The sequence below is a fragment of the Seriola lalandi genome, unplaced genomic scaffold, assembly GCF_002814215.2.
Source record: "Seriola lalandi dorsalis isolate HSWRI2012SDOR001 ecotype SW California unplaced genomic scaffold, Sedor1 jcf7180002054577, whole genome shotgun sequence".
Classification (NCBI taxonomy): Eukaryota; Metazoa; Chordata; class Actinopteri; order Carangiformes; family Carangidae; genus Seriola; species Seriola lalandi.
Window position 1 is genome coordinate 938,393 of NW_019525130.1, and position 23,953 is coordinate 962,345.

Sequence of the window (23,953 nt, forward strand, 5' to 3'; positions counted from 1 at the left end):
GCTTACACACACCTCTCTTACACTTTGCTGCAGTATAAGAAAATCAAATGATTCATGCTTTGCACATTTTTGCCTCAAACTGTCAAATCTCAGGTTTTCAGAGAATCCCCCAAGGAGCTGGGACAATTTTAACAAAGATACACTTTGACTTCGGCTTTGATCAAACTAACAGCAAGACTTCAGATAGATGTCTTAATGAACCTGTTACAGACGACTATTATTACGGAGGACTAATTTGCAGTTCGGCTCCCTTTTCTCCAGCAGAACATGTTCAACCTTTGGAAAAATTCAACAGTTACAAGAACATTTTACTAAGAAAATGCAAGAGAATAAAACACTTCCAGCAGCAGAAAATGTCAGTGCAGTGGAGAGCTGTAGCAGAGCAGAGCTGCTGTGGCTTCTTAACGTGGCAGGATGCAGTTTTCTGTGGACTCATCAGTCAGGTCAGACAGAAGAAAGCGACTGACAGTGGACTCACTGCTGTAGATTTCCTACAGGTTACTGCTCTCTCTAAAATCTCTATAACCTCTCATTACTCACTCAGAACATCGTTAGCAAGCCACAGATTAGGAGCCATCTTTTCTTCCTTTTTGTCATTTGGTGTCACTGATTGTTACCATGGAAACATGGGTCTTAGCTAAGAGGGTGGGGTAGGGTGGCTAAGTTTTCATGTTTGTTAAAACTCTCTAACTCACAATAAACTAAGAGCAAATTGAACAACAGTCTAAAATATCTTTGTGGATCCAGCCACACACACACACACACACACACACACACACACACACACACACACACACACACACACACGAGTCTCTGCTCCCTGTCAGCTCTGGGGAATCAATAAATACATGAAATAAATAAAGGAAGGCATGAACAATGCCAGCTGTCAGCTGCAAATTGCTCAGGGAGGTATCCGTGGCCCTTGCTCCGGTTTTGCATTGGAACATGCATCCATGTTTATTACTGTACATTTTCACAATCATTTCCCCAGCAGAGCCGCTGACAGCTTCACATTTGTCCAGCTGATCAGAGGGAAGAATTCAGTTCAGCCTGGACCTTATTTATGACAGTGGTTATTAACCACCAAGTGTGGCGGCCAGTAAATCTCTGTCACCATGCTTAATTTGTTGTGGACTTCAGAGGAAGACGGCTGATGTAGTTGTCACGCTGGGTAATACGACCTCCTGCTAAACCCCCGTCTTGTGATATAAAACCATGGAGGCAATTTAACAGGCAGGACATGTGAGGCTCAGGCAAAAGCTTCAGAATGGCAGCTCGGAAAGTTTTCAATTAATAAACCAGTTCAGGGAGGAAGTTCTTTATAAAGCTTAAAATGATATGACTACACACTTTACACCTGTGGTAAGATTTAGAAAGAATCTTTATGAGTTGCTGGTGTCATTTATAGAGGTGACATTTTAAATCCTCATCGGCTTCATTAAAGAAGAGATTCGCCCTCAGACAGTCTTAAACTAATGGATTTAATCAACCTGTTCAGCACATTTTGTAAATCATGGTTGTAATTCACTTTTACCCACTGTGGTATATAAAAGACATGTGAAAATGCTAAACCAGAGAAGACGGTATTCTTACACCACTTGGGCATCACCTGAAGGAGGCGCTAAGATGTTTTGGGCTCAGCTGCTCAAGTGAAGACGCTGTCCTGGCTCTTATAAAGTAGCCATCAATGTTCATCAGCTTCTCTATCTATTGTTTTTTAAATTTTCATCTAAGATATATTCCCGACAATATTCTGTGAGATACAACACCCACTCTCACTCAGCCCTGCTCTGTCATTGCCTACATTTCCCAGAACGCCCTTTGAAAGCTACCGCATAAAGGGCAGAGATCAAGGCCTGTCGCTATGCAACAAAGCATTTGAACAGGAAATGCTGCCACTTCAACTTAACAAAAGATTTTTCAAAAATGTTTTTTTCTTAGGATTCATCACTATCTACAATTAGTTTTAACAACCTGGAGAGGCTCCTCCACTTCCTGTTCGCACTTCATATCCATCAGCAGCACACTCAAAAATCTGTTTGTTTTTTTACTCTGCACACTGACTGTTCGGAGTGTATTTTATTTTGTCTCTGTTCCACAGAGAACACACTGCAGAATTAGCATGTTGTATGGATTTGACACACACCGGTTCAATTAATAATAAAGCCCCATGTAATACAACGCGTCTCTAGTTCCATTGTATTCTGGTGTTTTGAGGCTTTGGTGGTGGTGAAACTAATTTCTCAGCTTCCTCTTTTGCCGTTTCTTCTGACACAAAAATGACTTGATGTTAAGACTCCTGATCCAGGCGACTTGTAACCTTGTAAAATACTTGTCATAGGTGAAATGGTGTCTTAACCTATTCATTTTCCAATTTCTTCAAGTTTACAGCGGGCTGGAGAAATTATTGGTGGCACCAACCAAATAAGAGAAAAGGTCCAGAAATGCAAGACGTTAAAGGTTTCTGTGTAAATGTAGCTTTAGACCATAAAATGCTTGGGTCCTATAAAGATGTCAGGTTAATCTGGTCGTAACAGAGAGGCAGATTCCAATTTGCACTCGAACAGAAATTTAAGTCTCCACACAGCAGGCTGGTGTTGGCTGCAAGGGCTTGAGATGAAAGTTAAATGAGGAGGATGGATTAGAGAGCGACACAACTCTTTACAACACCGCCACCTGCAGGCGGGACAGCTACACAGTCACAGAGGGTGAGAACTCAATGATCCGAATGACCAACATCAGAAATGGCCGAGACACTGCCGACAATCTTCAGGACGTCTCTCACCGCGATCACGGTGAATCTACGGCGAGGCACTCTGGGTCTCCTGTCGACATTTAAGACCCAACGAACAGCCAGAGAGCAGACACCTGCTCTCCGCGCCTCCGCTTCACCTCCACACCATCATCAGTCACTCATGTCAAACCCGTGGAGGACACTTTGGGGAACAGCCATTTTATTAATCAAATTTGAACTTTGTGTTAGTTTCTCTTTATTCCAGTGTCACCATGGTGAACACTCATGTTAAAAATAAAAAGTGACATTTTTTTTTTTCTTGTTAAAATGTATAATCATAATGAAGACAGTTAATCATAGAAACTAATCATAGAAACTGACATAATGACCTCACAGCATTTTGGATCAAACTCTTCTCCCTTCAGGCTAACTCAAAGAAACAGAAAGAACAGAAATGGGCCAGGGCAGACAGGAACAAAAACAGCTTCTTACGTATATCCACATTTTTTTTTTTTTAGATATTTCCCATAGACATTATAGGTTTGGTTTGAAGGGGGGATTCTGCTGGATTGTCTCACGTTTTTTTTTCCCTGTAGAGAAGAATCACTGCAATGCAGCAACAGTAAATCTACTGAGGACAGTGAGAGCCTTGAAGACTCTACCTAGTGCACTGAGAGTAGGGGGATCTATCTGGACACACTTGAGTTGGGGTGTTGTGAAGTGCAAACCATTAGTTCTCTAAACCCTCCCTGTTCTAGCTAACATCATTTACCACCCTGGCAAACAAGCAGTGGTAAACTACACCTGAATACATAGCTGGAGTGTGTCCGGCCCTGTAAGTATACTCACAACATAGTTATTTTTCATCATTACAGTACAGTATAGAGCAATAGTTTTCATATACTTTTCATATCTTTTTTCATATTGCACCATCAGAGAATGGGACACAGAGAAAGATCAACAGAGACTCCATTTCCTAATTAAAACGAGATATGTGCAAACATGACTAAGGACTTTATTAACCAAATCAATTCTTCCCTGTAATATCCACAAATAAAAGTGATTTCTCTTTTTATATATATATTTATAGTAATAAGAATAATAAATCTTCACATTGGATCATTTCATAGTGTGACAAAATGCTCGACTGGGCTGTCCAGCCACGATCGTAATCCTCATTGTCTTTTAATTGGTCAGTCCCCATGCATCCATAGGAAATAGATTTTTTTTTTCTTCAAAAAAAGTAACAATTGGAGAGCAGCTGAAAAGTTTGGACTGGTGTCAATTGCTTTCATTCCAAGATTTCTCCCAAGTTTCATTCAATGTTTCAGAAGGATATTCCATAGGAAAAAAATGACTCCAAATCGTCATCTTCCACTCCAGAAAAAAAACATGTCCGGGTTCTTATGAAAACATTGTAGTAATGGTGATAATAGATCATTTGGTAATCAATAATTAATGATCATTAATAGCTGACAACTAACAATTAATAATCACTGATTAATTATAAAGAATTAACAAGAATCAAGAATAAATAATGCTCCCTCGTTACTCAATTAGTTTGGCAAAGCTCCGACTGGAGTCATTTCCGATGAGTGAATTTTTTCTCAAGTGAAACAAAAGAAATAAAAAGAAATACAAACAAGAGATAAAAGAAAGTTCTAAAATAAATAAAAGGAGATTAGTAAAAGTGACCCCGCCCTTGGAGGGAGGGGACATATATACAGAACTGCGTGGTGAAAGTCAGTTTACTGCACTTGAGTGTTAAGTCCAGTGTTAGAGTGAGTTTGTAGTCTCGCCCTAGGTGCTCCTGCTGTTATACCAGCGTGTAGGACTTTGCGTAGGGGTTGCTGCTCTGTTTGAGATGTCCTCGCGAGTCCAGCAGGGACTCCTGGGAGGTGCTGAGCTTGGCGGCCTGGGCCAGCTCTGAGCCCTCTCTGTGGGGGAGTGTGGCTGCAGAGCCAGGCTGCCACTGGGCCACTGGGTCCCTGCTGGCCTGAGGGGCCTCTGTGGGCGTTGGGGGCGCCATGCGAGAAGGTCGCTTCAGTGAGCGACTCTTCTGGGGCTCCAGACAGGCCTGACCCATGGCAGCTCTCTCCCCACTAGCTGTCCCCCTGGACGACCCCGAGCAGGACATGCCTCGGTTCAACAGGAAGTCCATGCGCAGGTACGGAGGAAGGTGAACCAGCTCGCCCCCTGCAGGACGACACAGACCATCAGAGTTAGATATGAGAGAACACACATGGACACATGCCTGTCAAACATCACCTCATCACCTTGTCCACAACTTTATTATTATTTATTGTTTATCACTTATTTTTGTCTCTTTGCCATTTCTTGGCTGATGAAAATTCACCTTTGTGAGTTTATCAAAGTAAAACCAATAGAGTTTATTAAGTGTGATCACACAGACACACAGGCTGATATTTGTGCCTTTGCCCTCCATCCCATCACTGCTGATTTCAATACACTCACAATATTAAACTAGAATATTTTTCAAAAAATGATTAAGTAATATCACAGCAGAGCAGGCAATTTATGTTAATCCTATCAAGCCTGATTTTCAACAGTATCACATTTACACACGAGGACTGCCACTTGTTAAATGTAGATTTTGCATATTTGTCACTTTTGTCACTTATCAAAATTCAATTAACATGAATTTCTTCAGCAACCAATGAACGGTATTTACAATAATCTAAATAATGTTTGTTTCAATTGTTTGTTTCTCCTGAAAAGAAGATGTTGGATCTGCCACACTGACAGCAGATATGGTTGAGGTCATTTTCTGGCAGCAGCGTCTCATTTAGAGCTGTTATACACGTAGGCACAAGAAATACATTTACAGTTTCAACAGTGCAGCTACAGTTTCCTTCCCCAGACTCTTACTTACCAACGTTTATAATGAGTTCTCACAAATTTTTTGTTACTGTTTTGAAATAATAGTTGTCTCATATCTTGGAACGTCCTATTGTTTTTAATTCAGATTGAATTTTTTATTTAATGGCTCCACATTTTCTCTAAAAAAAAACTGAACTGAGACAATCATCAACTTGAATACATTTTTAACACTTCATTTGGATTCAGTGTCAGAGTTAGAGTCACAGTTAATGGTTGGATGTCAACATTAGACACAAAGTTAAGTTTAGTGATTAGTGTTATCAGCATCATAATGAGGCTGCTGGGTTTCAGGCAGACAGAACTGTGGTCTTTGAGCAGCGTGGCCTCACCCGGTCTGTGGGCCTTGGGCACGGCCATGTTCATGACCCGGCTGACGTCCTGAGGCTTGGGCGGGGAAGCAGTGAAGCGGCAGATGCCTGATTCGGACGGTGTGCTGGAGGTCAGGCTGTCGGTGTAGTCGTTGGTGCCCGCCGTCATCTGCTCTGAGGAAGTGTCAGAGATGAAGCATTCGGTGATGGTGAATTTGGCGTGGCGCAGCTGCTCCTCCATCTTGGCGTGCTCGTAAGCTCTGGCAAGCTCCTCGTAGGTAGAGGAGGCGCTTTCTGTTGACACCATGCTGCTCCTCGCTCGGTCTGGACGTGGGCCGGAGTTAGTGGAGGGATTAGTGACAAGAGTTAGCAGCAGAATTGTTAAAGTTGTAAAACAGCTGATACAGGTTTGTTGTTAAAGATGAGGAGCGGTGTCATAACGTTATAAAGAAGCTGCATCCAGATGAGCTGCTCACCTGTGTCCTGAGATGGGCTGACGCTGTAGCTGTCACTCTCCTTGTCCACTGAGCCTGCGACTCTGGGTGTGGGCAGCCTCCAGTCAGTGCTGAGAGTGTGAGAGGAGACAGGGGGGTGTGGCCGGTTCAGGGTCCACTGGCTGGCATAGCGGTTGCGGGCAGCCGGGCCGGCTTTGGCTGTGCGGCGGGCGGTAGGGTCTTAGAGGAAGGAGGAGAACGTGCTGTGATTATGTAAATCGCAGGAAGGAAGGTTCGATAAAGTGGAAGTGGTCATGGTCAGGAAGGTAATGGTAACAGAGCCCCTGCACCCAGTATCAATTCTGCAACCTGCAAAAAAAAACGACTTCTGGACACAAACAGAGATTTTGCCTGAAATAACTACAACTGCAGGTCACAGCAGACATGTTACCATGTGACAAATACAGGAGTAATATAAACAGACATGCTGGGGATAAAAAGCGGAAATAAAACCAGATAAACCCTCATGTCATACTTTCTACAATGTTATCAAACATGACACTATGTTTTTTGAAGGAGGCTGAAGGCTCCATGCAATTAATTATTTTGTGAATGTAAAATTTTGATTCTCTGACTCCATCGCTCACTACAAAGAAACACTAAACTCAACACAGCAGGAAGTGAAGATGATTTCTCGCCCTGAAGTGGAACATAGACTCAGAGGCAACAGGTGGATGCTGGGGTGAAGGCGGGGCTGATGAAATGCTATAAAAACAGCAGCAGTAGAAAACAGCGGCAGAGCTCTCAGGTGAACTGTGAGGCAACAGGCATGCAGCAGAGGAGCGACAGCTGGAGAACACCTCCATGGTGCACTGGATATGTGTTGCAGTGACAGGAGTCTAACATGTGAGTGTACTGACGGCTCGAGTTGACTTCACTTTGTTCTGTACAATCACCAAAACATGCAGCAGTCACCAGCCGTAGAAAAGCCACGCGAAGGAAAAGTAACAACAGTAAAAACAAAAGTAAAAGCTGCTGGGCAAAGGAGCATGGCTGAGAAAAGAATAGAAAAAAACACAACCACATGTGCATTTTATGTTATGAAGTTAAAAAAAGGAGTCCGTACTGGACTTACTGGTTCCTGGTCTGGCATCGGACACATCGACCAGTGGACCAGTGGCCTGGGACAGGGACTGGTAGTGGACTGTGTGGGTGACTGTGGACGACTTCTGTTTCTGGGTTTCCCCAAAGTCATTATCAGTCAGTAACACAGTGGACCTGTCGTCTGTGGGACAGCAACAAAAACATAACCAGGTTCATTTCCTGTATGAAGTAAAAACTACAAGCTGCTTACTGTATAGCAGGAGTACACAACCAGCAGTGTGCTTACCAACAGTCTCCATGGTGTCTCTCTCCTCTATCAGGAGCTGGGCTCGGGGGATGTCGATGTGCATGCGGAGCGTCTGCTGCTGTTTGTTAATTGGCTCTGCTGGACGTGTGTTTTTACTGAAAAGCACAAAACAAAAACATGTAAGTTATCAGAAATTCTTGCCTCTGTTCGGGTGACAGTATTGCATTGTGACAGTATTGTGTATTGCGTAATAGCAAAGCAGTGAAGTTGTTTTACCTCATGAGCATCTCAGCCAAACTTTTTGCATCTGGAAAACAAAGAAAAACATCATGTGACTTGTTAGATACTGCGTGCGAGAGAACAGAAGCAAACATCTATCTATATGTGAGAAATAAAGTTGCCCTCATCGCACCTCGGAGCCTCTTCAGCCTCTGCTCCCGCCTCCTCCTCCTCAGCACCAGCAGCCCGATGAAGATTACAACGATACCCACCAACACACAGGAAATGGTCACCATCATCTTCAAACCTTCGCCGCCCCCTGAGTTGTCCTCACTCACATTGGGTGCCTTCACCAAAGGTGCGATGGTACCTGTGCAGAGGTCACATGTTATGTATTATGACAGACAGCCAGTGATTCTGAATGACAGGTATCATACTGTATAAAAGCTGATTAAGACCATCAGGAGCTTAAAGCTTGAGAGTTCAACATCTGTTCCAAGTAATCATGCACAGCGTTCCACCACAAGCCGCTGTTCATATCAGCTCTTGACCTTTTGCCGAACTGGCAGTAAAACCTGGCTCTCATTCTGCCAAACTGCGCTTAAACAAGAATAAACACATTCTCAGCCTGATTTCTCTCTTCAGCAGCTGTGGGCTGTGATTGAAGGTGGCTGGTCTTCAGAACTGGTGGTGGCAGAGCAACACTGATCTCCCAGGGTACAATATGAGCTGGCAGTGCGAGCATCCTTTATTTCAAAGGAGGATCATGAACTTATTTCACTCTGGTGGTGGCATTCAGTGAGCTTGTGATGCAGGTGTCATAACCAGCAACACACAAACTGGCTGCAGCCACTGGAGTCAGCATGAAATGTGTTTTTTATTAGCCAATTCATCAAGGGAGTCTCAATCTCCTCAAGCCTCAAGCGCTGCCATTAACAGAGGAAGTGATTTATCCTCTTTGCCTAACACTATCACTGTTAGCCAGAGTCAGTATGTTACAGTTACTGAAACTTAGGTCTTTTATCACTGATTGAACTTGTTCAACAGTCAGTGTCAGTGTTCACTTTTCTACTAGCTCTGGAGCAGCTGGTGAATCAAACTTTCCCTGTCAGTTTCAGCAGGATATGACAGATATTTCAGTGACTCTGTTCTCTTAAGAGAAATGAGTATATCGTCGGCCTCATCCCATGCCCTTGTGTTAACTCACTTCCATCGTAGCTGAGTGTTGCAAACTTCACTCTCTTCTCAGCGTAGCCGGCGCTGTTGTAGACCTTCATCTGCAGCTCGTACCAGGTGGCCTCCTGCAGGTCGTACAGGATGTAGCTCTTGGTGAGGGAGGTGCGCTGTGCTGTGGTCCACGTGGGCGAGTCCACAGGCCGATACTCCAGGGTGAACGAGGTGATGGGGCATCCACCGTTATTCCAGCCGTTCAGGTTTATCTTGACCCGAGTGGCGTTGATGCTAGTGAAGAGCTCCTGTTCTTTAGAGTACTGAGGTTCTGTAGAGGGAGGGGGAGGAAAGCCTCAGTGTGTTAGGCCAGTGAGAACAAACCTTTGAGAAAATAAAAAACACCAAATCTTGGACAATATCTCTGTGTAAAATATCACTTACAATAAGCTGGAAATTGTATTTTAGTAAATCCAAGGACTGACACTGATAAGGGGCTTTTATATTGTATTGTGAACTGGTTAATCTGATAATCAATTATATATCAAACATTTTTATCTAATACTTTTTCTGGAGATACAACTACCAGTATATGATTTATTGTATTGTTTTTACCCATTCAGAGTGACATTATATAATATCTTAAACAATTATTAAACTGCATTTATACTGTGTTTATTACATTATCAGTTGCAACACGAGCCGAGAAAATAATCTGATGGGTATTTGAAGCACAAAATATTACAAACAAATAAATCCTCTGAAAAGTATGATTCACATCTGCACACATCATCCATGTTTCACATTCAAATTTACATTTCAGACACATGAATACTCCACTTATACAGATTATTGAATAACTGTAATACAGCAATCGACGAAAACTAACCTTTCCCATGAGTCTTTGCTTCAATGATCTCACTGATGCGTCCTGGCCCCACTGCATTCTGGGCAGTGAGGGTGAACTTGTACCAGGTGCCACACTTGAGGTTCTCCAGCCGATAGGAGCGCTCACTGGGACTGATGGCAAAGTTGCCCCACTGCTCACTGTTGTCCTCCGAGTACTGCAGGATGTAACCTGGAGGAGGACACAGGTCAGGCGGTGAATGTGGATCGAGACGGGAGGAAAACAGAAAAAGAAACAAAGCACTGAAAAAAATACACTGTGATGAGTGTCTGACCTCTTATAGAGCTGCCTCCGTTGTCTCCTGGGATCCAGGAGAGGGTTATAGAGGTGGTGGTCGTCTTGGTCACTGTGAGACGAGGCTGGTCAGGTGGAACTGCAAGAAAGAAAACAAACAAAGCTCTCAAACGACTTTGATTATGATCAGGACTACTCTCAGGACTAAAACAGTGTGAACTGAATGGTTCATTTGCATCAAGTTGTGTAAATGCATTAACTCCCATCCACCGGTGCCGCATCCTCAACATGTCACCTGTGTGCAGGTGTTTCAGATGGGCACCTGTTATTGAGAACTGGTACAGATGTGCTGTTGGTCCATATGTTGTCTTTCTTACCTTGAACCTGCAGGTTGAGGACGATCTTGTCTGACCCAAAGCTGTTACTGGCCACACAAGTGTAGTTCCCAGAATCCTCTGCTTTCACTGTGCGGATAACAAGGCTGCCATTACCGTGGACACTGCGTCGGCTGTCAATCACAACAGGTGCTGGGGTACCATTGCTGAAACATAGATGAGTTTATATTTAGCTTCATGTTTTCTGTGTTAGTGGTAACTTCGAAAAGACAAAAATAAATAATTTAGTTCATGTTAAAACCACTGTCTGAAACTGTTGTACTCACATCTCTTTGAGCCACTTGATGGTTGGGGATGGATCACCCACTGCTTTACAAGGCAGCACAATATCCCTCATCCAGGGGGTGGTTACTGTTCTGTTGAAGGTCAGAATCCGAGCTGGAGCTACAAAAGTACACACATGCTTCATCAGGCCACACAGGAGATGCCGCAACAAATAAATGTTGTGTTGTTTTTTAAATGATTTCACACTGAGTTTTTTACTTTTGTTGTCCTCTCTAACCTATAACCTCACTGAGTCAGAGATACAGGCTCAGGAGGCAGAGTCTGATGGGGGTTCTCCCTCCATCTGAGCAGTGGAGCAGAGAAGAGAGGACATCCATCACCTAGACCTCAGACAAGATGTGCATGTCCTGCTAGGGGCTGTGGGTCCTGCCTCCAGGCACCAGGGGGGCTATCGGCATATGCAATCAGCTTATCAGCTCTCACCAAGCATGTTAATGCTGACAGGGCCAAACACTAGGTTATTTACATGCAGCTGATGCTCCCCTGCCTGTCTTCTAATGAAGAGATACTGGGAACAAATGGATACTTTTTCGTTGGTGAAAACAGGTGAAGCAGGGTGAAGCAGGGTAATCCTTATCAAGAGATCATGCTAGTTTGAACTCACGCTGTGCATTTATGTCCTGGTAAACCCATAAAAATGCATGATGTAATCTACTGTCAGTGTTACTGACTATCAGACTTCACCTACCCTCAGCCATGGGTTTGACGGTGATGATTTCACTGCCGTTTCCACGGCCTGCAGCGGTGACAGCCACCACCCAGATACTGTACTGCCGGTTCCTGCTCAGGTTGGGGATGCGGTAGAAGAACACGTCTGGGGCCGCCTCAAACTCACTGCTCACCTGGGTGATGGAAAACATTCAAGACTGTGTCATGTGCTACTGCAGATAATTTTCCATCTTCACTTCATTTTAAAGATGGGTCTGGTGATATTCTGTATTTTTCTTATCATCAACAAATCCCACGAAAAGACCAAAACCAACTATAAATGTACCTCACTAACAAGTACTGTCTCTAAGCAAAGCCAGATATATCATATTTATCTGTGCCATAGATCTCTATTGTCCAAAAACTATTAAAAACACATCAATGAGTTATGTGGCATACGGCATGACTCATTTAAAATTATGCAGTCACCTTCATATTAGCATTCATTAGGAGCCATGTCTGGCTACCTGGTGAATCTAAGTCCAACATTCACTCTGTTTTTGGTCTCCTCCAGCTCCTGAGGGAAAATATCTGTCTCTTTAGCTGCTGAATTCTCTGTTGTGTTCACAGGCCTTTGGTGCTGGGCAGTTACAGGGATATTTAAAGCTTTTTAGCTGAGAGGTTTTTTGAATGAAAACGATGCTGTGAGCAGTGAGAGCGAATTAAAACAGTAAAGCTGTGAGCTATAAAACCAAAACAATGAGCTGAAGGACATATAAGGGTCCATAGAGCTCTGGGAAACTGCAGAGTTGGGTAATTATTCTCTGTGGTTTGTAAATACAACAGACTCCTTTCTCATTACATACAGTCTATTGATCCATTTATATTAATATATTATGTTATATTGATTATTGATGCTTTATGTTTTAACAAATGTTTGCTAAAAAAAAAAAAGTCCACCTGTGAAAATACTTTAGTAGCAAATAGCCACAGAGACAAGAGAGACGGACAGAGAGTGAGGAAGTCAGAAACGATTGAGAGACAGACTAACATACTGATGGTTTTGATCTTTTCATGAGATTTTCTGTTAATCAGAGAAATATAAGGTAATGCGTGTTATGTCCTTTAAATTATGTTAATTAAGTTATATACACTTTATGGCTCAATGATCAGTTGACTCTGATTAGTTCACTTTAAATTCACCCAATTCAAAATGCAGTGAAACTGCAATGATTATAAAATCATCACAGTAGGATTTATTCTAAATTCTTTACACTTTTAATTCACAAACTTAAATTTAAGTTATTCATTTATTTTATTTGAAAAAAATGAACATCTCATTAAATAATTTTTCAGTGTGTTACCGTGGGGTGTGGGTTGGAGCAGAAAACTGTGTATTTCCTGATGATGCCGTTCACTTTGAGAGGAGGAAGCCATGACACAAACACCACTGAGTTGGATGCAGCTGCTGCTTTCACACCTGCCGGAGGACCAGGAACTGAAAGGAAAAGATGATCTAGTTGATATACTTCACACATTAAGACAATACTACTACTCACAGGATTTTTTTATGGTGCTACACTGATTATAAAACAAGACAGCTTATGGACAAATGTCTACAGGACCTTCTGCTTCATGCTAGATTTATATGAGATCATGTTTACCACAGGGATGCATTCATTAGCTTAAATATTCTCAATTTAACAAAAATGACATTCCATTATTTAATGTAATTCCTTGGGACTCTACTTCAGCATGAGTCTGAGGTTATCTGTAGAACAGCTTTAGTGAGACACAAGTTTGCATTACACATAATCTGATAGCTGCCCTTGTGCCTTTTATTAGGAAAAGTGACATCATTTTCGTACCGTCCTCCTTGGTGCGAGTGTAAATCTGTTCACTGCGAACACCATCTCCAGCTCTGGTGAAAGCCAACACCTGGATGCTGTAGTTGGTGTACTTCTCCAGTCCATCCAGCTCCAGAGAGGGCTTTGAGGTCGTAACGTTCCTGATCTCTCCGAGCTCTGATGGACAGCATGGGGGTGGGGGGGAGTAAAATGTGTGAGGAAAAAAGACCTTATCCAATGCTAGTCTCTTATTGTAAATAATCCAGTGATAAGACAAGCTGACACAGGTCCATACATGTGACTCATATATTATATAGTAAATCACATACATAAAGTAGTTGTCAGGCCCTTGGGTGTCATATCAGAGCTTTGGTTATAAATTCATATTCAATCACAAAGTTTAAACAGCCCTGCATCCCAGGTCTGCTGTGGTGGCGGGCCTTGACTGGCAACCTGCTACTTCGGCTGTTAGGGTTTAAATTATTGATGTCACTGCTCTCTGTACATATCCCTTCTTCATACCTTTACTCCTCCCTGCTTTCTCGCCTTTCACTTCTCTCCAGAGATTACGAGACCAGCTGCATCGCTTCTTCTGACTTTTAATGAGCAATTAAAACACCTGGAATACCCATCACACAGACATTTTACTACACGGTAAATGCATTTAACGCATGGTTGTGTGTGTATATGTGTGTGTTTGCTTATTCTCTTGATACCAAGACACAAAAATAATAACACTTCTACATCTGAAAGAATCAGACGATGAATCAATCAACAATAAATTCTGCATCTGCAGCTTCTTTGATAAATCAATATATATAATATTGTATTGTATTCTAATACGTAATATAACCCCGAACTCTTATTGTCTGAGCAGTAACAGTGTTTGCAACCACACTGATTCCAACGTCACTGGTGCAACCTGCAGTTAGAGAGGGCTTGTATCCCCCTCTGCTGGTGAATGAGATTATATTCTCTCATACTGATGAACTGCAGTAGTGTGAGATGGCGTGGTATGGAACAATAAACCATTGAATTGCAAAATGTGCATTGTACATGTGAAGTGTTAGGAATTATATATGTATGTATCTGTATTCGATATAAGCCAAACCATTTACAAATAAAGCATGTAAGTTCAGGTTTGAGCATTCACCCACTGAGCTACAGACTGTTACCATGCAAACTAATCCTGGCTGTCAAGTCCTGAGTGTTCATGCTCTACAGGCAGGCCAACATGATGTGACAGTGCAGGGGTCAAAGGTAATCGTGCTGTCACAACCGATCCTACTGACACAAACACGGCATGTGACAATGGCATGCCATGCTGTCTCACTTCCACAGGACCATGAAGACTTTTGGCCGACAGTAGAGGTTACCTAAATACCCAGAATCCACTGGAAGGAACTATAAGCTACAGTTTACTCATTACCATCAACAGCAGTCCGTATGAGGTTATTACTTTATTACTGAAACACAGTGTGGTGGAGATTTTAGCTCATAGCTTTTTACATTTTGTAGAGATTACTGGACAAATAAATACTGACTCACATGAAGTCAGCAAACTGGCATAAATTTGATGTAAGATAATTTTAAGTATTTATGCTGCAGTTTGACGCACTAGAGCCGCCAAGGTAAGTCACTATCTCTAGTCTGTTCTGTTTGGCAATCTCCAGTGGTTTTTCTACATGCACTGGTAGTAAAATAAAGACTGGATGGCTGGTCAATAACCAAGGTACTTTAAGCCCTTTAGGGAAAATAATAAATCATTTAATATTTTCTATCTTTCCATTTTTTCCATCTAGTATTTTTTACGCAGTAGTTTGGCTGTCTTAGCTGGGTCCATTTTGTGTCCACTGTTGCATAATTTATGTTGCTCATTTATTCCATTTTACTGAATTTATGTGATGCTTTAAATTCAATATTTTCTTGATGTTTTCTAGCATTTTGGATCATATACATGGTGTGTATCAGACTGTAGAGTCTGACTGGTCCAGCCTGAAAGGAGACTCTTAATCATGCTGATCACAACCACCTGAGTGATGAATGTGATTTTGCCTGTATACGTTCCTCGTTCTGCTTTGTAATGTTGATGATAGCTGGTGAAGGTCACTTTTATATTGAAATGTTGCTGTGTTGAATTATATTTACTGAAGCCTTTCGTACAGTGTGCAGATCTTTTGTCTGAAATGTGTGTTTAGAAAACCTGCAGTCACAGAGTCTGGTAGTTGTATTCCAAGAACACTTCAGTTCCTGCTGAAAATGTCTTTATTTTTCCTAAATATTTTGATGACAGTTGGAGATTCCTGAGGACTGTGGCTTTTATACCTACTTATGTAAAAGAGTTAATGTTAATGTTTATGTGAACACTAATGCATACACACTGTATTTCTCTATGCCACAGACACAATGACTCTAATGGTTTTGTCTTTGAGTAGTGTCCAGGTGTTAGTGTGTACCTCCATCAGGCAGGTTGGCCCAGTAGATGACCCTGAAGCCCAGCAGGTTGCCGTTCAGAGCGTCTTTGGGAGGGGTCAGCCAGGACAGAGAGATGACCTCTGGAGACGTGGCTGTGGCCTGGACGTTCTCTGGAGGACGACTGGGCACTGAAGGGGACAAACCGGGGACAGAGAGGCTATGAGAACACTGGAGTTTCAGTAGACACTGCAGGGCTGACAACATGTGGCAGCACCCTGTGATCTCCACTAGGTTGTGATATATCCTCACAGATCCCTCCAAAATTAAACCTCGCTGTCTGTTCCTCAGAGCGCAGCATATTCACAGCTGAAGAATACACAGGGGTAAAGAGAAAATTAAATAAATACATCATCGTATGTTTGTTGCAGTGAACACTTTAAATATAATCTTTTTAAAATTAAATTCAGACTTGTTTTGTTATTTTTTTTATTTTTTATTATTTATTCATAATTTTTTTATTTATCATTATTTAAATTTTACTTCAATGTTTTTCTCATTATTGTTTTATACGGACACGGCGACTACACTGAGCTTGAAGCAATCTTCCCTCCAGTCTTACCGTCCTCCAGTGTGGTAGCGGCCACCTCTGTGGAGGAGGGCCCTGTCCCGGCGCTGTTGCTGGCTTGCACCACGACTCCATACTGGGTGAACTTTTTCAGGTTGTCCAGCACCAGGCTTTCTGCATTGTCCCCTGTAGTTTCCACGCTGATCACGCTAAACTGGTAGTTTCCACCTGAGCTGTACTCTCTGTAGCCCACTTGGTAGCCTCGGATGGCCCCGTTCTGGAGGTGTTTCTTGGGCGCCTGAGAGAGGAATGGCAGAGATTATGTGAGACAGTAGAGATAAATATCCCTGTACTTTTTTTTATAAGACATGACACTGACTTTGCACTCACTGCTGGTATCGTCCTAAGTAAGATAAGGAAAGCTTTAAATTACAATTTTTCCAATAACATGTTCGTAAGTCTAGGGAAGTGCCCTCTTTTCACCTTTGCACCTGACGCCTCCTGTTCACACCTGGCAGGCTGGCAGTAAAATGTAATGGGTTATCCAATCACATGCAGAGAGCTCTACAAGCCTGAATACACCCAAAATGCATTGAGGATGAATTCAGATCTGATTGGTCAATGTGTCCGAGATGGCAGCACATACTGGATTGTAGTGTAGCATGAATACAAATACATTCCAGACATACTAAAGTACAGTATGTGAATAGCATTATAATCCTTCCAAACACTGTTTTCTTTGTCACTGCCAATAACTCAGTAAAAGAACCAAAGTTGGCATCAGAAATGAGGCAGCACATATGGCAGCCAACAACAATCCTCTTCTGCCGCTGCACGGATGAGAGGAAATATCTCTGTTAAACAGCACTCACAGTTTTCTGTGTTAAAACAGAATGAGGCAAAGTAAAATGTGAGTCTCATGTGAGAAGTATATTCAGATTCATTCAGTATTCCTCACACAATCTGCATTACTCTGCAACACAATATCGAAGGTTTAAAGAGGGCCAAAATGCACACAATGGAAAAATAACCATTACATGTAGAAAATGTGTTACCTCACGTAAAGACTGTTAACGCACACACATGCTACTCTCTAACTGTTTATTCAGGAACAGCCAACTGAGCAGGAATGCTGTTTGCCTCCAATATCCTGCTTTAAATTCATACAGTAAAACAAAGTCACACCTGGGAGCTGACCAGCACAACAAGCAGCAGCAGGTTAATCGTTTAGTTCAGAGTAATTGATGTTGAGGAGAGAACAGAACTGATTTACTGTGCAGTTTTAAAATAGCTATTTTTAGCCACACAAACCAAACCTCAGCACTGTCAGCTCTGATTGTAATTGTCTGGACACAGCTACGTACGTACTCACACACACATTTTTAACCCACAGGGTTGGATTAACTTACCCTCCAAGTGACTCGGATGCTCTGAGAGGAGAGGGCTTCCAGCTGCACGTCCTGAGGTGGTCCATCAGGAGCTGAGATCACATCACCAACACATGCATCTTATTAAACTGTACACATCCAACAGCTGGCTCATAGATTAGAGTGAGAGAGTCTGGCTCTGGCTATTTTAAAAGGACATGATGGTTGTATTCATAGACGGCTGCTCTGTGGGGGGAGATGAACACAGAGGGGTTCAGCCTCAGTCTATTGACCCTAGTGTGACATTTACTACTGAGGCTGCTAATTGAAAAGTTCTGCTTTTAGTGCGGGGTCAGCGTGTGTTCAATAATGCAACAGAGCCAATGGAGCTGATGTCACCAGGCTGGTAATGAATTGGCTCAGCTGGCCCTTTACCCCTTTTTGACTTTTGTCTTTCACTCACAACCTGCACTCACATTTTTCTCACTGTGTTTTTGTTACTCTGATTTGTTGGGTAATAACAAAATTAAATGTTCTCTCATTACTGTAACTGCTAATCGTTTGTGTATTTCAAAATAAGAGTAGACAGTGATTGTCTGTAACACTTGTGTGTGCAGAACAGACTTGAGGGTGGTTGCAGAAAGAAAAACATCATCCTCCAACGGTTCATCCTCACCTGCTTCATCAGTGGTGATGGTGAGCTCGTTGCTGGCCTCACTCTTGCCGATCAGGTTCTTGGCAAACATGCGGATGTTGTAGGTGGAGGAGGGGTGCAGGTCGATGATGGTGGCCTGGTTGAGCTGAGGTGAGACATCTTTGGTCTTCTGAGCGGTGTCCCAGGAGGCTGTGGAGGAGAGAGGGTAAGGTTTATTGGGGTTGCTGAAGTCAGGGGAAAGGTCAAATCCAGCTAAGTGCATTAGGACAGGCTATATTACATTTAAGTGCTGAGACAAAGGGAATGCAGGGATCAATTCACCAGCCAAAATACTCGATTTTCAATAAGCTTTGAGATTTTAACCTAATAATTAGTATTCAGTCTGAACTATGAAACTGAACTATGGTCATACCATCTAATAATGACAGAAAAGAGTTTTCTGTACCTGATTTGTTCTTGCTCTCAATATCGAAGCCTGTGATTGGGCTGTTGCCATCAAAACCCATAGTCCAACGCAAGGCAATGGTCCTGTCCTTCACTTCTCTGATCTCCACCTCTGGGGGGTCCGGGGGTTCTGCAAGGCACATAGTTGACAAAAATGTTGTTATTTCACTCAAACTGCCATTTTTTAAGTGAAGGAAGAAAAGTTCTGTTTGCAGTTTATGAAGGTGCATCTGTACCTTGCACTGTGAGCTGTATGATTCCTCTGTCTTCACCAAAGGAGTTGATGGCGTGGCAGGAGAAGAAGCCGGAATCCTCCCTCACCGTAGGCATGATCTGATGGATGCACAGGGATGAGATGAGGTTTACATTGAACTGATGTAAAAGAGAATATATCAGGTACATGTCCTTTGGTCTATTAGTGATATTAATGTGGATTTTCCTGAAGCATTATTTAGATGAGGTTCAGAGCCGTTTTGGCTGGTGACCCCTTGAATGTAGTAATGACTCTCATTAAGTTTCATTTTATTTCATTTAGTTCAACTAAAGATAGAGTTTTCTTTCTCAGGTTCTTTCATTAGAAGGATTTTTAGAGACCCGAGGAAGTAAAAGCATCCAGCGTTCCAGGAAAAGCGCTTTCTTAAATATCTTTAATTATCTGATTCATCTCGACACCCACTGAGGGGGCATTCTGACCACCAGGTTGGGAACCACTGATTTAGACTCACAGGAAATTCTTTGCATGTGCTTCACGTATTTAATAAACACGAGCAATCCAATCTATGGTCCCGACTCGCATTTTACACATTTTGTGAGTTGCACATGCTCCTACCTGCAGGGTGGAGATGACTTCATCGCCCACCTCCTTGACAGAAACCACATAGCGGCTGGTCTCAGGGTTGATGATGCGTTCCTCCTTCTCCCACCGCACCATGATGGGCTTCTCGCCGTGCGCCGTGCAGCTCATCTTCTTCTCTTCACCCTGTGTGGCCAGCGTGGTGTTGGGGTAGGATGTGATCATGGCTGGGACTGGTGTAAAAATAAGGTGAGGACAAAGAGAAGACGATATGTTGTAAGATTTATTTCACAGGTGAACCTCACAGATGTGTTGAAACAGCCCCAGCAAAGGACCAAACCAATGACGCCTTCATTTCAAATAATAATTAGTTTAAGATAGTGTTTGATATTATAATTAAATTAAATAATATTAAAAACATTATCATATGAATAAATGGTCAATTTATAAATAAACCAATAAATAGTTTTTTTTAATTTCATCATTCTGGTTTTCAATATGACAGTTTTAATTTTATTCCATCATATTCATTTTTTTTTCAAAATGATCCATTCTTTTAAAAGCCTTTATTTATCTAATGATGATTTTTCCTTGGACATTCTTCATAATGTCATTAGTCACCAGTCACCGCCCTCTCACCTTTCCACCAATCACCTGTCCTCGGCCTCTTTTAGCAAACTCAACAACTGCTCCCCTCCTGTTAGCTACAGCAACAACAACAACAACAACAGTAATTCTGACTCAACCAACTACAGGCTGTAAATAAACACAGTAACTAATCTCTCGACAGTGTTAGCAACAGCAGCTAGCTGTTTAATTCCTGAATAATTGCATTAGTCCCTTGAAATCAAAAGACATTAACTCAGAGAAAGACACACAACTCTGAAAAGCATAAACACATTCGTCTTTCTCTTTTGGTTGTTGTTGCTAACAGCAGCTAGCTTGTTTGCTAGTAAGTTGTTGAAGCTGCTGAGGAAGGCAGAGGGTGTATGAGTGGTTGAAAGGTCAGGGGCAGCGACTACATGAAAAAAACAGAAATAAAACAATAACAATAATAAATGAAAAACGCTGTTTTTCTAATTTTGTGTTTCATAATGTCATATTTATTCAATATGGAGCACTGGGGCTCCAGTAGTGTTGATTTATTGTTTAAGCTACGTCTCAGTTTGGTGAACAATCAATAATCAATGATGGCTTGTGGCATTTTAATCACAAGCAAATTTCCTGCTTTGCTATAATGCAAAAATACTTATTTGTCACTATTTGTAAAATTTAAATGTAAACCTTTTCAAAGGTTTTGGAGCAAAATTTGAAACTTTCTTAAATTAGAGACAAAAAGTATCATGAGCATTGTCAATAAACTGTGACTGAACTTTCATGTTGTGTTGAAAGCAAAAAGCAGTCTTGGTGTGTATCTTGTATCTGAGTGTCCTAAGTGGTACAGTGATGCTCTAACAACACTCTGAAGACACCACAATAAACACACACTAACTATATACATGCCTCATTACACCCACAGTAGAGTGTATAACAATCCCCTGTTCCCAGATGCTCACACACACTCAGACCCACATACACACACACTTTCGTGCATGCACACAAATGTGTGTGCTTGTTCTCCTTTTTTGTCTTTTGCACACACACGCACGCGCACACACACACACACACACACACACACACACACACACACACACACACACACACACACACACACAGTCACACAGGCACACAAAGCGTGACTCCAGTGATGTGATGGGAAGTGTCAGGCAAGAGGTTGCAAACATTTAAGCCTCATCTCTTATTCACTCTGCAGCCATTTGGGGCTCGGCTGTGGAAAAGAACGCTGATTTATTTTGCATGACAAGTATGAATTTTTTGTGAGACACATTTGGATAAGTGAGGGGGAAAAAATAACTGCTCAGGCTTTATGTAAACGTTATCGTTTTAGAGCACAGCTACTTTCATTTTGCCGTGTAAGTGGCTCAGAGGTGGCACAGAGCGATGTTGTTGACACACTGGCAGAGTGGGATACTGTGCTAGGTGACAAAAAGTGAGGATGGTGAGAAGATCGAGACAGCTCCACCCGTTAGGTGTGTAGAGCCTGTCTGTACTGTAAACATTAAAGCCATTTCAACATCCAGGATCTGGAGGGGAAACACATTAAAGCTACAGAAACAGCTTTTTTTGTTTCATAGTTCCCTTGTCTTTTATACATTACAGCTCAACAGATACTGTTTATTGATATGATGATACAATAGTCTGATAGTGGCTTAAATGTATAGTAATGACTAATAGTACAGAAGTGCTGCACTGCTGCAATAATCACAAAAACATTACTGGCAATATTGTTGGTGATTAAGTTTTTAAGAGGAAAATATTTGCTCAAAGAAAATAAAAAACAACAAAATATATTGTATACAACAACATTTTGTTTTATATTTGAAAAAAAGGAATAAGTCTGAGCATTATCAGCTGGTGAGGTAGAAATGTGAACTAACTGGAATCGACCACTCATCTTAGGTTTGGTTTGCGTGTCTGTGTGTGTGTGAGTGAGGTGGGGGATTGGGGGGGGGGTTCTTTTGATCTCACAGCCAATCAGAGCAGTGGCTTTTCCTGGCTGAGCTGCTACACACCCGAAAGCAGCTCTTTAGTTGGGAGAACTACAGATAATCAGCATTCACTTATTGATTGAAACACAAAATAAGCATTTGATGTTTTTAGACTCAAGATAAAAAATATGTATTGTTTGTATGTTTTTATATATAAAAACATACAAACAATACATTTATAAACATATATAAATATATAAAAACATCCATATTTTAGAATAATAGAACACTGAAGGACACAAAAAGCAGACGCAATATGAATTTTCAAATTCACCCTATGACTAGAGAGGCACTGATGACAATACATGAATACATGCCAGCAATACAGCTTTTTACATGTTTTTGAGGTCAGACTGATGCATATAAAAGATAAATTTAAGCTACACAAACGTTCACAACAAACATTTTCAAAAATTATCTGAAACGGCAGATTTTCCAACAGGCAGTTGAAGGAAATATTACTTTAAAGCTGTTCATTTCTTTTCCTGAATCTGTCACTAGAATTGTTGCACAGAAAATCATTTCCTGGATTATCTTTATTTTATTTCAATAACAGCAGCTCTGCAATTAATATGTTGCAACATTATATTGAATTTATTTTTACAGCAAACATCTTGAGACGAGACTAATGTCTACGAAGGCAGAGACACAAAAGCAAACAAATACCCAGCACTGGGAGTGTCTATGCAGCATGAGGCAGGCTCAGAGATGAGGCGCATGCAATTTGTATGTGTATGTGTGTGTGTGTGTGTGTGTGTGTGTGTGTGTGTGTGTGTGTCTAAGTGTGTTTGAACATGCATCAGCTTGTGCCTGTGCATATGTATGTGTGTGCAATGCGGGTGTGTTTGTGTGTGCAAGCGGCCCAGCTGAGCCAGCCCTGAGGCACACTTTGTGGCCCTATAATTGTTGTGTTGATGTATTTCTTTAATATTGAGTGGAATTATGGGAACAAGACAACGGGGAGGAGTAAAGAGAGAGAGAGAATAAAAAAAGGGTAAGAAAGAAAACGAGAGGTGAGATGGAGGAAACAAGGAGCATTAAACACAAGAAATGAGACCAGACACAGGGTTTAATCCTAAATCTTGCCCTATGTTGAGTCACTTTGTCCCTTATTATTATTATATCAATACTTTTCTGTATGCACATGTAAATATCTGGAAAGACTGGAGGGAACATTAGATACAATAATGTGCACAAATGAACCATAAGTAGATGACTAAACAGAGCTCGCTGTCCCGTAAACACGTACAAGAAAAACACTCATGCAATACTTCTCTTTAGAAACCAATGAGATGTGATGTGTTTGTGATGAACAGGGGAGGACGATGACAGGGAACAGTGTGAATGTCAGTGTGTTGCAGTCCCAAACATGTCTGTTTTTCATCCTAAGATTATTCCTTGAGATCTGGAGCTGTATCTGTAGCTTACATTAGTGTAAAGGGAAAATAAAAGAAAATGTCAACACTGCAGCTTTTGTAGAACCAGAGAATAATAGTAGAGTGCTTTTTGTGTTTTTCTGCACAGTACAGTGTGTTTTCTATGTGGAGGTGAGGAGAGCCCTGTTCCTCCACAGCAACCCAGAGGGCAGTGATGATACGTTTAAGCCTGCAGGGGATTGTGGGGGATAGGCTGGCTGCTGATAGGCTACTCCCGTGAGACAAAAGCCCCCCCCCCC

At 41.8% G+C, this 23,953-nt stretch overlaps 1 protein-coding gene across 2 annotated transcripts in view; it reads right to left on the minus strand.

The window, feature by feature from the left end:
• Positions 1-2,932: 2,932 nt before the first annotated feature.
• dscama (Down syndrome cell adhesion molecule a) overlaps positions 2,933-23,953 on the minus strand; it is a 90,896-nt gene continuing 69,875 nt past the window's right edge. The window contains exons 12-33 of one of the 2 annotated variants that reach the window (XM_023417724.2): positions 19,706-19,902; positions 19,113-19,209; positions 18,878-19,006; positions 18,454-18,621; positions 17,820-17,890; positions 16,465-16,708; positions 15,887-16,033; positions 13,452-13,607; positions 12,948-13,081; positions 11,624-11,777; positions 10,917-11,034; positions 10,633-10,796; positions 10,296-10,394; positions 10,004-10,192; positions 9,155-9,445; positions 8,141-8,317; positions 8,005-8,035; positions 7,768-7,883; positions 7,513-7,662; positions 6,420-6,617; positions 5,965-6,267; positions 2,933-4,930 (exon numbers count right to left, since the gene is read on the minus strand). In XM_023417724.2, coding sequence (XP_023273492.1) covers positions 4,551-4,930; positions 5,965-6,267; positions 6,420-6,617; positions 7,513-7,662; positions 7,768-7,883; positions 8,005-8,035; positions 8,141-8,317; positions 9,155-9,445; positions 10,004-10,192; positions 10,296-10,394; positions 10,633-10,796; positions 10,917-11,034; positions 11,624-11,777; positions 12,948-13,081; positions 13,452-13,607; positions 15,887-16,033; positions 16,465-16,708; positions 17,820-17,890; positions 18,454-18,621; positions 18,878-19,006; positions 19,113-19,209; positions 19,706-19,902 — 3,713 coding nt within the window. In that variant the 3' untranslated portion in view covers positions 2,933-4,550. Of the gene's footprint in view, positions 4,931-5,964; positions 6,268-6,419; positions 6,618-7,503; positions 7,663-7,767; positions 7,884-8,004; positions 8,036-8,140; positions 8,318-9,154; positions 9,446-10,003; positions 10,193-10,295; positions 10,395-10,632; positions 10,797-10,916; positions 11,035-11,623; positions 11,778-12,947; positions 13,082-13,451; positions 13,608-15,886; positions 16,034-16,464; positions 16,709-17,819; positions 17,891-18,453; positions 18,622-18,877; positions 19,007-19,112; positions 19,210-19,705; positions 19,903-23,953 lie in introns of both variants that reach the window. The other variant, XM_023417723.2, reaches the window with a different exon arrangement.